At 41.1% G+C, this 16,552-nt stretch overlaps 1 protein-coding gene across 1 annotated transcript in view; it reads right to left on the reverse strand.

Moving 5' to 3' along the window:
- MTX2 (metaxin 2) overlaps positions 1-9,928 on the reverse strand; it is a 33,887-nt gene extending 23,959 nt beyond the window's left edge. Inside the window, exon 1 of the mRNA XM_069020584.1 lies at positions 9,796-9,928. Within this exon, the coding sequence (XP_068876685.1) occupies positions 9,796-9,913 (118 nt within the window). The 5' untranslated portion in view covers positions 9,914-9,928. The remainder of the gene's footprint in view (positions 1-9,795) is intronic.
- Positions 9,929-16,552: the final 6,624 nt, after the last annotated feature.

Below are 16,552 nucleotides of genomic sequence, written 5' to 3' on the forward strand. Positions count from 1 at the left end.
AGTAAGAGGGAAATGAGAATTAAAAGGACATGGACACAGAAAGCATCACTACATAAGCCTTTTTACCCTGGGTGATGAGAACTCAGCAGACACAGCACCCCAACAACTGGGGAAGTCAAACAGCAGCCAAACCTACACTAAATCTTCTTTGGTTTTGTGGATAACTAAAAATGCATGAAAATTTCACTAAGCTCAATGTATTTGTTAGTCTAATTGTTTTACTTATTAACAGTTTAGCATAGAAAATGCTGAAGATTTCAAAGTGGTAATAGGGTTCTTAGGTGTCAAATTAGAAGAAAATTCTGTGAACTGGTATGCTGCATGTTCCCAGTGGAGTTTTAAGTACTCAGGTTTGTAATTATTGAAACAGATTCCTAACTCTTCACCTGTCATATCAGAAAATTACTTAGAAAAAACATAAGTTTTGCTCTTTAAAAAAACTTCCAAAACACAGAATGAATCATGACAGTCACATCAAATTCTTTGCCACTAAAACTGTATAGCATTAGGTGCACTTTCCAGATTTTGTGGTGAAATGTTTTACTCGAGCAACATTAAGACCAGAGAGAGACATTCAAACAGCAATTTGATTTCAATGTTTCCAGATGTTTCTGACTGACATTTCAGTAAGACTTTATCGACCCAAATACTTTTGGGACAGTAAGAGAAAAGAATGCATATATGCTGTAAGAAGACATACTCAAGAGCACTGGACTCCACTATCAGCAGGGGATCAGCAGCTCACCTGAGGCCTACACATCTCAGCTCCAACTAAAGCTCTCAAAACAGGACTACTACACTTGCACATTGGTGAATTTTAATTCAAAGAATGAGAGGCTGCACTAACATTCCCCCAGTGAAGTCTTTTCAAGAAGCACCACATTCCCAAGATGCTCTGCAGTCCTCAGCCCCACCAACTCTTTGTCTGGGCTGTTCAGAATCTATTTATGAGTGCATAAAATTTGATTTCAACTTCTACACTCCAAATTACTGGGAAACTCTTCATCCTGTCTCAGTGCTGCCGGGATGTACGGGGGAAACAGACATTTTTATCCACCTTCCCCAAGCAGCTTGATGATGATGAAAGAGATGTAACGAAATAAATGGTTTACAGTTATGCCTTTAATCCTCTTACTTAAAAAATAAGACTCTGACTATGAAAATGAGAAGGCACAAAATATTTTGCATATTAAATTGTGGAATGTGCTAAACAACAATTTAGCCACTTCAGTTGGTCTAGTATGAATAGCCAGTTTCAGCAGTAGGTTAGGCAGTGTGATTTGCCCCGTAGTCTGCCACTAATTTAGCCTGCTGGCAAGCTGTGGCATTCTCGAATACCAGCCACAGACAAAAGCCAGAGACCTCTAGATCCAGGCATCAAGATGTTCCCTCCTGCATGGGAAATTAAGTCATCAACACGTTAAAAGTTTTTGTAGGAAAACAGTCAACTTGAAATTAGGCTGTTCCCAGCTCTCAGCAATACCACAGAATTCTGTTGGGACAAGAATATTTTTGGAAGGTAATGAAGATAGAAATAATATTCTGTTATAGAACTAGCCTCTGCCTAATAAGAATCAAGGCTAAAGAATTAATACCAAATGTTATTATCTCATCGATTATTTCTCACTTACTATACAGTGAGAAGTAAATCAAGATAATGTCTGCCCCTAATCTCCTCTAAACTAAAATTTATTAAATTCTCAGTTTGCCATCAATTTTTTGTTTGATATCTTCTGTTTCTGTAAATGCAGTACTCAGCTGACTAACAATCTCTTCCATGCAGTTCACTGTGTGCTGATGTGTAGATGAGGCTAGGACCTGGCCTGGGAATATTTTACCTTCTTTGATAGAGCCATTTCATGAAATGTTATGAAGCTGTTATGGATCATATAAAAATAAAGACCACTCCTTCTCTAAAATCACCACATTTGCATGGATCGGTTTCCTTTTTGTTATAATCTTCTTAAACACTTTTATATTAAACTTACATAAAAAAGGAGGAAAGCTAAAACATCTGTATTTACCAGTCTGGTTCACACAGCATTAAAGACCTGCTACAAGAGGCAAGATATCATCTATTAAAAACAAGCAAACAAAAATACTTGGCATTAATCTGAATCACTGTATTGCAGTATTACAGCTGGAGAGATTAATTTACGCATTATTTTCACATAGTTTCCTTTAGCATCTCCCTAGGTACAAATTTGATTAAAATATAATGAGGCTTCTCAAAACTGCTTTTTCACAAGAGTAAACACTAAAAAGAAATTCAGTCTTACATCCGGGCAACATCCATATCCAACAATATTACTTACTAGTCTCTAAATGCCATGAAGCAAACATCACAACAATCAGCAGGAAAAGTACCCTTTTTGATTTCCTAAGACTGGTGATATGGTGGGGACCTGCTGCTCAATATCAAAGAATCACAGAATATTCTGAGTTGGAAGGGACCACAATGTCCTAAATGTAGCAACCAAAAGAAAAGCACATAGAAAGCTATTCTCCAGAACTGCAGAAGGAAGGAGGATTACAAGACACTTGATGTTAAAATGCATCAAAAAAGAAGCAGTTCATACTCTTTTTAATACAAATCAGTATTTTCAAGTAGGAATACATTGTTTAAAAAGAAAATGCCAGGAACTGATGCGTTTCTTGTATTCAGGAAATAAGTGGAGGGGTACATTTTGACTAATACAGTGAAGCTGCAGCCACTTTGGAACCAAAGCAGTTAAATGTCTACATCTCATACATTAAGAGTGATCAACAAAGGAAGTATGAGAAAGTTGTGAATTAGCTTCCTTAAGACCCACCAGTTCAACCTACCCACATGGAGTATACATCAATTTCATGTAATTGCCTGATCCTGTAAACTAACAAGGGCCAAGAAAAAATGAAAGCATCAGCAACTCCCTGGCTCTGCTGACAAAGGACCAAAACATGTTTCATAGTGCCTTGCCAAATGAAAACCAACTTTCACACTTGTTAAACACTATGCATTAAATCATGTATCAAATAATTACATCATTTGCTTAAATCCGTCCCTGGCCTCTTCTGTAGAGCTATTACAATTCAGATAAAACATGACCATTCAGTAATTATCGATTGAGCAGACAGTCAATGTAAAGACTCAATCTCAGCAGCAATTCTCAAACTTGAGTTTCCTGTAGCTGTACCACTATGAGAGTCAGGATGTGACATTACTGCAGCAGTCATTTACCATGACATAATCTACTTCTTCACCCTCCAAGAGAGCTATTAATTGCATGTATTTAAGCATAATTCTGTTACTGTCTTTGAGTTGACTTTCAAGAGTGTACACATCTGTGGTTCAACCCTCTAGGGTGCTTAGCACTCTTGCTGCTTGGGCAGGCCACAGGAGGGAGATCCTGTCAGGAGACGAGGCCAAAAAAATCTCAACAAAATCAAATCCATAAATAAAAGTTGTTCCTAAATCAACATCTGGATTTCTTCAGAAAAATCAGAGTGTGCCAGCTAAATGATCTCAAAAGATTTATTTATAAAGTCCTGACAAGCTGGAGTTATTTTACTTATTTCCGATATTCAGCATAAATGCTCCATCTCAAAGCAGCACTGTAATTCTTAAAATTAGCTTTTTATAGATCTCTAAATCAATCCCCTCCCTTTGTGCTACTTAACTCCCTTGCTTCTCTTTGGCTCTGACCCAAGAAATCAAACTTCAAGCACAGGAGCTGTGAAGAGGACAGTGGAGGCATGATATTAATTAATGCCTTACTGAACTGGGACATTTCTTAGCCATGATATCTATATTTGTATACTTTAAATCAGTCCTTTGAAAGCTCTCCTAGATTAGGACCCCTCTTTTCTGTGATAGTCTGAACTCCTCCTCCCCCCTAAGGATGTTTGGCAGGCAGTCTGACCACCACTTCTGTGAAGTGCCCCAAGGAGTTCCCTGCTTTCTCATCCACAGCACCCCTGCTCTGATCCATAACAAAGATCCGACGCATCTGTCTCACCAGACAGGACATCCGTATCCCATACCTGCTCCAAAAGCTGCTTCCCACACACACAATTCCTGCTCACCCAGCCCTGGCCCCTCTGGCTTTTCATTAAGGCTCCCCTTCACTGTCTCATTCCCTATCCTGCCCACAGCCCTAAGCACAGCAGCACCAGTCTTGCAAAGGTGCAAGATGAGCTGAGATGTCTAGGCAGGAGAGCTCTGCAGGGTAGAAATGCAGACAGTTAGCACTGCTGCAGTCAGGCAGCCAAGTGTTGCTGCTACCAAGCAGGAAGATGCTGCCTTAGGGCTCAGAGCCTTTAAGTAACCCCAAACCAGATCATGGTATTTGCCGTAGCACCTCTTACGCTCTCCCTCACTTCTGGAAAACACTGCAGACTCCCTGCTTCAAAACCTGAAAACATTTACCCTGTTCTCTTAATCACACCCTCAAAGTCCTCATTTCTTTTCCAAGGCTTTCGGTGAGAACACTCTGATGCATCCAAAGTTTCTCCAACATGGCAATCAAATGCAAAAAGAAACACAAGTGCAATTGAACTTTAAAAGTTCTTGCTAGGACTACAAATATTGCATTGCCTTCACTGTCATCATACAGTTCTGCTAAAAGGCAGAACTGTTAAAAAGTCCCATCTCTCAGCATTTTTACTTTCCAATTCAGTATGTACAAACTAATTTTTTGGTTGAGCTCTCATCCTACCCAATGAGACTTTTCCTGCATTCTTTGCAGCATCATTGGAATTTTTTCCTTTGATGTCTCCAATTCTTCCTGAGCATTTCATGGGTTTTATTACTACATATAACTTCTTCCAGCCTGTATTAGAACATCCATGTTCATGTGATATCTATGTCATCTTCTCAATAACTGAAGACTAGCATTTAAAGGTAATAACAAATTTGAGAGCATGGTGTGTACTTTCTCTCAGTCCTCGCCATGGCTTGCATGCAGCTGCAGTTTCTCACTTTCAAAAGAGACAGCTGAAAATGCCCAGCAGTGTAACAACATGTGATGCCTGTTCAACTAGAGCAAAGAACAGCAACCAAGCTCTTTCATTTATTCTTGTTTCAAAAAAAAGTGACTCACCTGGTCCAAACCTACAGGAACAGACCAGGTTAATTCCTGAGGACAGTCAGAGAACAGAGCATCCGAGGACCAGAGAGCAAAAAGGAGTGAGAAAGAGAAGAAAAATCTGGTTCCTCTCCAAAGTCATTCTCATGATTTGCTATTTTTTTCTATGACCTATTGAGCTGAGGCTCCTAAACAGCACTCTCATTCAAACCACTTGTCATGGTTTCATCAGCCAATGAAAGTTTACTTGAAATTCAAACTGGACAATATCAAAATAGGTGCTACTTTTGGTTTACCAATTTTGTTACCACTATTTCTAGAGTAATCTCATTTCTGGAATGAGAAAAGAAGACATCTCTTTAGCAGAAAACATGTAACAATAAAATGATGATTAGAGAAAGACTGCTTAGTCTTAACAGAGACAGAAACAATTATAGAAGCATGCTCTATTATAAACTGTAATTATGCTGCTGCTTAAAAACAAGAAATAACTATATTTCAAAATGAAATATGTACTCTACTACCATAATTGTGAAAGTAATGTTTTCCCTGACCTAAAAAAAAGATTGGATACGCAATCCACTCAAAGGATTGGTCCAACTCAAGCCATGAAACATGTCTGAGCATAAACTGGCAGGAGAAACATACAAAACTTCCTTACTGAAACTGAACCAGAGTTAAAAGGGATTCCTTTCAGCTTGATTATTAAATGAAAAGCACACATGTAAAAAACACTGTAAGATAAAATCATGTAGCCTGACAAATTTGGTATTTTCAAATAAACTAAAATTTTTCATTACAAGAACCTCTGCAGCAGGCTTAAACAGTCTCTGATGCCAACAACCTATTTTAAGCAAGAATAACTATTTTTTTCATCTTACACATGGAGGAAGCACTAACATTTACCTATGCACAATCTGATGTACAAAATGCGTATTCAGTTTAAATATCATGTCTTTATGTGTGGGAACAATTTAGGTGGTCAGGTTTTGTTCCCTATGAATTTGTTCTCAGCCAAACTGAAGCTTGTGTAAATACATAAAACATGCATGTCAAAGATTTATTTGGACTCTGGCATGTCACACTGGAGGTAGACTCACTATAAATGTAAAATACCTAAAGGCAGAAGGGTATCTGCTTTTCACACTGGATTTATTTCCCTTAGTATTAAAAACAGCCTAAGACCCTTGGACATCACAGCAATACACAGAAGTTGTTTTCCAGAGATCAAAGGACAAACAACAATATTATTTTCTCTCCTTTGATCACTGACCTAAAACTAATGTATTTTGGGGAAAAAAAATAAAGCATATTGAGTAATTTAGTGATCAATTAAATATATTTTCAATAATCTTTTAGAGATTATTTGAGCAGTCAGCTTCTCCAAACTACTAGTTAGAAAGATTAATGTTGTAGACCACTTGAAAGCTGGCACTCTAATTCTTCTTACAGTATAAACACTCATTTCCTATCCTGTTAATATGTGATTGATGTTGAGCTACTCTAAATAAATCCTCTACCATATTATTCAATTAATATTTTCTACAGTTTAGAAATGGATGACTTAAACCGTGATGCTTCTTTTTCATGAATGCTTGCAATTCATGAAGCTATGGAAATATTTGTTTATTATTCCTTGAGACATAGTATCAACCTCTTTATATTTCTGAATGGCTGAATGACACTAATGCAAGCATTACACTCCATGCAGGTGATTCAGTCATCACTTTCTATTTAATCATGAATGCATTAGAGCAGCAGGCTGTGCCCAGCATGTTCAGGTGAATGCATGTTGCTCAGAGAGGCTGCTGAATTACTGCAGCACTGCAAGTAGGGTGAGAACTGATGGGCACAGAAGTTGGAAGACACTTCTGGGATGTCCAGGGTCAGCTGCAGCAGATTGCCCATCTCCACTCTCCTCCAAGGGTGGAGACTCCACAACTGCACTGAGCAACCTGCTCCAATGTTAAATCATCCTCACACTGAAAAAAGTTTTTCTTACATTCAGATGGTGTTTTCTGTGTTTCAGTTTGTGCTGAGACAGTGAACAGGCACATCAGAAGTGACTGTACAAGGCACAGGCAAGGTGAAGACAGGTAGTACTTTAAAAAGAATATTCAAATACGTACACAAAAAGTTGGTGTGTAAAAGAAAATTACGATCCCCTTCTCTACTAAAAGCCTCCCCTCAGCTTTTAGAACATTTCTAGAAAACAAATTATGTTGACTTGATTGTCTTAAACACTTGTACGTAAGGACTCATGCATTATAGCTGTTACATGTTAAGAACAGCAGCAGCTTGTTGCAACTGCTATGACAAAGTGACATCTTCATGACTAGGACTCCCAACAAAAAGCCAATGAAATTTCATTTTTAGGAACGTGGAAAAAATTCTCAATCATTCACAACCACAGATATGGGATAAGATGCTATTAAAACAATAGCATCTTAATCAATAGTCACTGTATTTTTTCCTTGCAGATACAACATTTTTCTTCCTCACAAATATTCCTAGATTTGGGGGATATTTACATCTTCTTAGTACCAGAATGAACACTCCCTATGTCTGTGTTAACATCTCAGGAAATCCAGATGTGTGGTGGGTATTTGCCAAGATCCTGGTTAACTTTAATTTGAAAAATCTTTCATATGAACAAATTGAGTAATTTTACCATTACTTACTTCCAGTCTAGACCTGGTGCTTAATACAGACAAGCTAGAAATGTCATGACCCACTGGCAAAGGTATCTTTTATTTTTAAGGCAGATAACTGCTTTTGAAACTGATTCGCTTTTGGAAAAGCAAAGACAAATCATAATTTTGTTTTATAGAATGTTTCGGTGGACAGGTCTTAAACTATTTGTACTGTACCTTGAGAAACAGTAAGTAGCTGCATATCCTGAAGAAGTACAAGATTAATAAAATAAGCACCAACCATTTCCATTCTGCAGAAATGGAGGAGTACTGATGGTATTTTTATGTTAGATGCTTACATATTACTTTACCTATAAAAACAAAGTGAGCATTATTTAACCTGTGACTGACAGGTAAAAAGATCAAGTACTACTGCTTTTAAGCTTACTAAACCAGAGGAGGGTCCAGAAGTACTTGAGCAGCTCTGATGCCCTCAAAGCACCACCTTAACAGTAAAATTGTTAACACATGAGTTTGAGACTAGTATAAGCAGCATGATGCAACAACCCCAAAGAGCAGGTAAGAATTTCTCCAGGAACACAAGAACACTTCAGCACAGAAGGGAAAAGCCAGTTGTTGCAAAACTTTGTCTTCTTATTTCCCATTCTTCAAATATGTATTTTCTTTATTCTATACTTAATTTGGATCTCTCATTGTATTCCACAACAATGTGCTTGTTTAGCAAGAAGCTGTGAAACAACAGCTTTTTGTATAAGAGAGCAATGTACATATATACATACAGTATAGAGTTTGTATTTGTAATTCCAGAAAAAATAAGTATTAGCAAGCTGTCTCTCTAAAGTATTCATAAAGGTTACAGAGCACAGATCAAGATCTACTCATGTATGTCATTATCCTTGTCTTTCACAACATGAATAAAATATACTAAAGAGATCATAAAGGCAAGTAAATAGCATGAAGCAATGTTGATCATGACAGTATTCTCCATATCCTGAGGATGCAGGGTTCTGGCCCTCAGAACATAAGCATGGCTTGTGCTAACATCTATGTATTAGCAACTGCCAACTCAAGAGGCCAGCACAACTTTCAAGCTTGTCTATGGGTACCTCTACAGACCTAGATTAAAGATCCACTACCTTCACATGACCTACAAGTCAGGGTACATTCATAATAGAGAATCCAAATCAGATTCTTATGTTGAGGCCTCTACTGACTGGCAGAAGACACAGCTCCTGGCACAAAACTCCAGCTTCCTCCTCAACAGGTCAGTAGTAATCAACATGCTGTTCCCTTGCAGTATTTATTGTTTGGGAGCTTGCATAGCAGCAAAAAATCGAGAACAGGGAGTAAGAAGAAAGGAGAAATTGACCAAAGCACTTATTTTAAGCATGCAACACACTGTGTTTTGAACTTCCTAGCCAGGCATTATCTAAGGCTCATGTTTTGGCTTTAAGAGCATATTATTATAATTTTTGCTAAATAACTCCTCACTGACGCACACTTCTGCTTTATGTCAAGGTCACGTCCAGTTTAGACGGCGCAGCTGCAGCGGCTCACAGGAGCACTAACAGGTAGCAAAGGTCCCGTCACGCTTCTGAGCCTCCCCGCGAGGACACGGCACGCACCCGTGGGCACGGGCAGGGCAGCACGCCGCACCGAGCTCTCCCACACAGCGGGGCTCAACGCCAGCTGCGAGAATTACAAACATGACGTGGATTTTGGATCACTGAAGAACGTTAAGTCGTTTCAAAGAAAGAAAAGTTATTAAACCAAAGTAACGATGCGCCCCGGCACAGCCGGGGTTAGGGAGCCCACAGCGGAGCGGACCTGGTGGCCGCGCACGGCTGTGCTCGGTGCGAAGCCGTGCGGGGGGACCTGTCCCCGTCCTCCGGGGCCGGCCTCCGTACGGCACCGCCGCCCGCCCTCAGCCAACCACAGCCCCCTCCCCGCGGCGCCCCCGCCCCATCCCGAGGGGTCACCCCAGGGTCTGAGGCCGCGGCAGTTCGGCGCCGCCGCCGCCCTCACGCCGCGGCCCGGAGCGTGGCCCCCGCGGCCCGCCCGCCCCCGCCCCTCACCGGCCAGCTGAGTCACGAAGGCCTCGGCCACCAGCGACATGTCGCGGAGGGAGGGCGGGCGGACCGAGGGCACGCACAGGAACTGGGCGCCGCGCCGCCGGCGGGGCAGCGACTGCATCCGGGGCCGGGGCGGGGCCCCGCGGCTGCAGCGGGGCTGCCGGGCGTGGGCGCGGAGCGGTGCTGTGCGGGGCCGGCAGTTTCCGAGCACCCCGGCCTGGGAGCGACAGTCCCTCTGTTATCCCAGCCTGAGGGCAAACCCCCGGGAACTCCCAGCGCGGCACTGCCCGCTCAGCCTCTGCGCCCGTAGCTTGGGCATAGAGACACAAGGAAACAGAACAACGAAATGCTTCCCGAAGCGTCTGGGGGCAATAGGTTAGAACTAAAGGGTACAGCTGCCTTTTCTTCATCCCTAGTTGGGAGTCTTAATTCCAGAACACAAACTCTGCTTTTTGGAATGTACACCTTGCCTTTAAGCAACCAGTAATTTCTTGGTCTTAATTCTATCATATAAAGACTATTTAAGTGTTGGAAAATGCTATAAAATTACATCCCCAGTATGTTGATTGCAGAGAAGATAAAGGATATGTGAATTATTTGTTCCATTATCCTGCAGTGCCTCTTGATCCTCATTTCTTTAGCCACACTTTAGTAAGAATTAGAATATCTCATTTTATCAAGTATTACTTACTCTACTGTGAAGGACAGATAGCACAACATTTCAGTCCTGTAAAATCTTAAATATTTTGCGTACAGAAGACGTGGGATGTATAAATGTATTAATGTTTGTAAAGTATGTGAAACTCCTCTGGTGACACTTACTACTGAATCATTCTTCATATGAATACATTGAATATATTTTTCCCATGATAGTGGAAGCATGCTATTAGAGCAGTAGCAAAAGCAGAAGAGCCAGTAAATGCATTGGAACAATGGACTGAGGACTTAAAACAGTGATGTGGAAGAGAACTGAACTGATTATTTTTAAATCCTGATGAAAGCTCCATTTCTAATTACAGCTGTAAGTTGAATAGCATTGAAATTACAGAAACTCTGAGCAGTCTTGAGAAGCTGAGTGGCTTTGTATTAAGAGATTGCAAGAGTCTAAATTAAGCTGGTTTGTGCTCTTTGAGTCCTTTCATCACCAGCAGTACTTAGAAGGCTAAAAACACAAGTCATGGGGCAAAAGGCTGAGCTTAAACTAGGGATAAGCTAGGTCAAATCCATATATTAGCACCCAATTAAAAAAGAATGTTTCTCTGTAGAGCTCAGTTTGATACAAAGAAGTCATCTGCAGAAATGGAGGTGGATGATGCAAACTAAATTAGGGAATAAAAATCAAGAAGTAATCTAGCAAGTATGAACAAATAAATATCAACAGAAATCTGCTGCCAAATCCAGTTAGCCAAAACAGGAGGAAAACTGAGTGATACTCAGACCATGCCTCCAACAAGTGGCAGAACACAGACGCTCAGGCTTCTGTCTCTGGGAGATTGGGGCAGTAGTTTTGTCTCTGCATTCCCTGTCCTACTCCCTGCTCCCACTAAAAGGACTGTTTCAGCAGAGTACCTTGTAGGAAATCCTCCAGGGAGATCTCCAGTGACAACAGATAGGAGCAATGAAACTGACTGCATCCCCACCTTCAATTTATTCAATACACCTCTCTCCTCCCCCAGCTTTTTGAGGAAATGCATCATTCTTGTAAGCCTGGCTTCCTGCAGGGTCTGCATGTGAATTGTTTCTTCAGATGGCCTCACCACTAACAAACTTCTTTCTGGTAATTCTTGCTCCATGCCATGGAAAGCTCCCTAGCTTCCACAGATTTTTAAAGGCTTCACAGCAGATCTCAGGGTGCTGGTCCCTCTGATTTGAGTGCAGAGAAGGATGCGCTTTCAGATAGGGTTTCAAGGGAAACTAAAAGCAGAATTACACTGTCCCCTGGGCTTTGCATTTCAGAAGGTCAGCCCTTGATGAGGGGTGCTTACACGGGCACACCAAAAAGATGGAGCTCAGTTTTCTCATAGCCCATCTCTCCACGTGGGCTGCCTTTACCATGTAAGGTGTTAATTCCTAGGGTTAAACTGTCCACGGGTGAAGCAGGGCTAGGACACATATACAAACATTCCACTTTAAATAGAATGGAACTTGAATAGGATTAATATTCTGCCTAGGAAAAAGCAACTGTTCTTATTAGTTCCCATAATATTATTTAGACTACCTTTAACATCTCTGGTTCTCTGTTAATATTTTACAAAATGTATGGCTAACAACAGTGCATACCTTCACCTGCACTACGAGTCCTTTGCAGATACAATTGTTAGGAATATTTTGCAAAAGGAATTGTGAGATGGCAATGAAAGACTTTTGGTCTTGTGCATTTTTTCAAGCTCTTTGCTTTGTAACACTATTGCTGGCCATTCAAATTATAGTCTAGCTAGCCATATATATGACAGTAGATAAGATTAAACAAATCACCAGAAAATTAAGGTATTTAACTTAGTTTCTCCAAAACTGAGAACACTGCTAGGTGTCACACACAGTTCTCGAGTTCATGAAGCACATTATGGGCTAAGTCCAGTTTAAGGTTGATACAAGAGTATTGTTATCACCCCAACACTGATAGCAAATATTCGTCTTCAGAGCACTGTTGAGGTGGTAGAGGACACTGCAGAGTTGATCTGTGTTGCAGTATAACCTTTCTTCATCACAAGACAACAAGCTGGGGCCACATGCTGCTCGACAGACCTCATCAGAGCGCTTTCTCAGCACACGACTGGGGACATCTGCCCAAAACGCTGCTCTGCATTTCTGTGGAGCAGGTCTCTAACAATTCAGGCCTTTCCAAGACACAGGAGGAGTGCTGACAGTCACAGATTCAATTAGCAATGGTTCTGTCAAAGAGAACTGTGCAGAAATTTTGCTTATGGGTGAAATGTCTGAAGGCTGCTTGTGTGGTACGGCTGGAGTTTTGAGGAAAGGCCAAGCAGTAAAGAGACATGGGGGGAAAAGCCAGCACTGAAATGCCTTCTCCTTGCCTGGCCCACAGCCAGGCTACCCCTCTGGTGTAACTTAGGGCGTCCTGGGGGCTGCTCAGCATTATGCTGCCTGTCAGTGTCTTTAAAGAGCTATTATGGCTGCTGGAAATCTCTACAATAAAGGAAGACTTGAGTAAGTCCTTCCCTGCCAACACATCCAGTGCCAGGCAGCAGCAGGAGGGTGTTTCTAGCATGACTTCATGCCAGAGGTTCTCTGTACACTAAACAGTCTGGCAAAGTACACAGACCAGCAGAAACAGATTGATCTGGACTAGCATGATCAAATGGATCTCATAAAGCATTTGGTGTACTTTTAAGTCGTTTGCCTATCAGCCGTTTCATGCAATCCACTGTTCAGTACGAGGAATGGTGCCAAAACTACTCAAGCATGAGCCAAGCTGCAAATTTTTCAGTTACATGCACGGTCCTCTGAGTTTACTAAGGAGATACCATTTTATATGGAACCTGAATTCAAAATTGAGGCCAAACTCACCTCTGTAGCTCCAATGCACTTCCTTGGGAAGTTGGCATGAATGTTTTGTGGTAGTATCCATGATGGAGTAAGAAATAAAGTTGGGTTTATGACAGTTCAGGTGTACCTTACAATAGATTTTCATTCTAATAAAATGAATTGCATGCCACTGACAGTATTCCCTTATTTTCATAATCAGGTAGGCTCAAAAGGGTCTAATGGTTGTGTAAACAAGATAAGATATGATTTCTAGGAACATCCATCTATAAAAATGCAATAGTCAGAATATTAATATTAGCCACTTTGCATGTAAGGAAGATACTGCATACTTAATTGACAAACAAAATAATGCTGATGCATTTCCAGCAACCTACATGAAGATAGAAAGTGTTTATTAGAGTTTTAAGAGATACAAGAATAGCATTTCTGAAAGCAAATAGGGAATCACAAACTGTATGAAAGCCATTAAATTAATCATTTTCATCTCCTTTTCTCACCTCCTTTTCTGCCTTCTTTTATTCAGCAGGGTCAGATTTTCAGGGATGCCAGGTCTACTTTAGCACATCTGTCATCCCTGCAGCTGCACTGAGTGGACATCAAAGCAGCTGTGCAGAAACCCAAATTTCACTATTTTATTCACTGGAGGTGTTACCAGCCCTCAGGCTCTTGCATATCCCTGTCATTCCCAGCAGCTGCTGAGGAAGCTTGCTCTGTGCTCTGAAATACCTAATATCTTGAAGTCACACCTTGATCTTCCCAGCTTTACCTGAGCTTTCCCAGAAGAGCTCTGCAGGTGGACAGGGAACAGCCTCTACAGCACATCCCAGTGCTCTCAGCCCAGGACAGCAGGCACCTCCATGGGGACAGAGACATCAGCTCACAAGTCAGAGTCCAAATAAGGAGGAGCCATGGGTAGGCAAAGAGGACAATGATCTGGATTGAGCTTCAAATAGATCTACTGGGCCACTGGAGGGGAGGGTGTCCCAGGTGGGGCCCAGGACCATGACAGTGTCTCAGCTGCCCATGGAGCTTGTTTCTCCACACAAGTGGTGGATTTAGAGCAATAAGTTTCACATAGCTTATGCTTTATGGGATCAGGATGCTTTAAAACAAAATCTCAGGTCAGAGGGACCTGCAAGCAGGAGCTTCCAGAAGGGAGACAACAGCTTTGTCCTGGTTTCCCTGCCTGTGCTACTGCATAGGTCCACGCTGCCTTCCTCTGCCCTTCCTGCCAAACTCTGCCTTTGGTTTCCTTGAACTCAGCCTGTGTTAACAGGCTGGTTCCATACTTGTCTATCTTTTTTTAATCCCTAGCTGACCAGACACCAACAAGTCTTTTTTTCAAAGCATGGATCAGGACTGCATTGTCAAAACAGCATGAATGTCAAAACAGCAATTTGACTCCAGCTTGCAGTAGCAATGCCTGTAAAGTTTCACCCTGATATTTGTGTAAATCATACTGTAGCAAAATCTAGATCCATCTTGTTAATGAAAATAATAATTGTTCACAGTTTGACTGTAGGCACTGGTTAGGCAAGTCTTCTCAAACTCTACAGATGTTATCTGGAAAATTAGGGAGCTGCAATTGAACTCAGTTTCTGGACAAGCATGAGGAGGAAGTTCATTAATTCATCAAAGCTCCTTGTGAGAGGGTCTAAATCCTTTTCTGGAGGCCAGCATAGAAGGAATTAACTTTTTTCTTCTTCTGTAGAAATGACCAAAACTGCCTAGCCTGCATGGAGGGAAGAGGCAGCTGTAATGAATTATTTATCTGCAACGCACTGTAAGAGGGATGCACCGTGATTAATTGTAGAGCTGGGCAGGAAATGGTTGCCTTGTCCCAAAAGATTTTTTGAGATTAAGAATGTGTTGCTATTCCACACCAGGATAAAATCAAAAGCCCGTTACAAGATCTTAGAAAGGGAGAGGGAGCAAGACCCACCTACAAAACCCCCTCGTCAGTCATATGCATAGAAGTCTTAGAACACCTGAGAAGAAAGTTTGGTAGAGAGTTCATCAGATCCAAACCATCCCATTCAACCTCCACATCCCTGGGAAGTGCTTTAGGAAGACCAACATGGAGGAGCAGGGACATGAGCCTTGTTGATCCTGCATGAATGCCATCACTGCTGAGCCAGGATGGGGCTTAGGTCTTGGCTTTTCATGCTGTTCATTTCAGCAAAAGAGTTGTGACCAGTTCTACCTGATTACTTAGTCCTTATAGAAGCAACCCATTGTTTATACTGACTTTTCCATTTTTAGAGCTAAATGCTGCAGAGCTGAATGATCTTTTATAAAAGTTTTACCTCTAAATGGGAAACCTCCTCTTTTAAAAAGCTTACATGGAATTGACTTTATTTTCTGAATCATTTCCCCCATGTGCCTCATAGATAAGAAGTTTTCTCTAGTGGGTTTTTTTTTCCAACACCCCCACTTTAGGCACTTAGCCTGACCCTATCGAAGTGCCATGCTATATTTTTAAGGGAGGCTGAGAACTGATTCAATGGATACAACATATCAGAATCTTCAGAAGTTGAATCTATTCCATCTAAAATCATTGTCTTGTTCCATAAAAGGAACAAGAAAAGCTTTGCCATATCTTCATTACAGCTGTAGAAGTTCATACTTGACATAGTTTCTCCCCAGGGTACAACTGTGGTAAAGAAAAAAATTATGCTGACTGAAATAACTTGAATGTATATACATTAAAAACATATGGTCTTTTTGCTTGTAGGTATGAATTGGTGAGGCTGGATACCTCCTGAGATTTGTGAGGAGATGTGGCAGATCAGATTGATCCTTTTCCTGGCACCAGGAGAAGGATATGAGCAAAGCACCAGGTGTTTTCTTTGGTCTTTGTAGAGACAGAACAAGCAGAAATAAAAAGTAGTGCAGCCATGATTTCAGAACATTTTGCAAATAAGATACACTTTTAATCTTTCTGAACACTGGGACATGGAAAAGGAATGCCTGGTTGAGAAATACTTTGAGCCACATGAGCCATATTCAGTTTCCATAAGTGTGCAGAGAGCACAAGCTAGCTAAATTTCAGTTTAATCCAGCTAAATTCCAGCCTAGTCCAGCTAACAGCCATGTGTATGCAGGATGTTCCAAATCCATTACTTCCTCTCAATTCCCCAGAGGCTGGAAAAAGTTGCAAGAGTAATGTTGCTAGGATCTGAAACCTTCTTAGTCAGATGTTTAGTACTAAATGTGTTCAGTTAAATTATTGCTGGTATAGGAGACTTACACT

The sequence above is a fragment of the Aphelocoma coerulescens genome, chromosome 7, assembly GCF_041296385.1.
Source record: "Aphelocoma coerulescens isolate FSJ_1873_10779 chromosome 7, UR_Acoe_1.0, whole genome shotgun sequence".
Taxonomy (NCBI): Eukaryota; Metazoa; Chordata; class Aves; order Passeriformes; family Corvidae; genus Aphelocoma; species Aphelocoma coerulescens.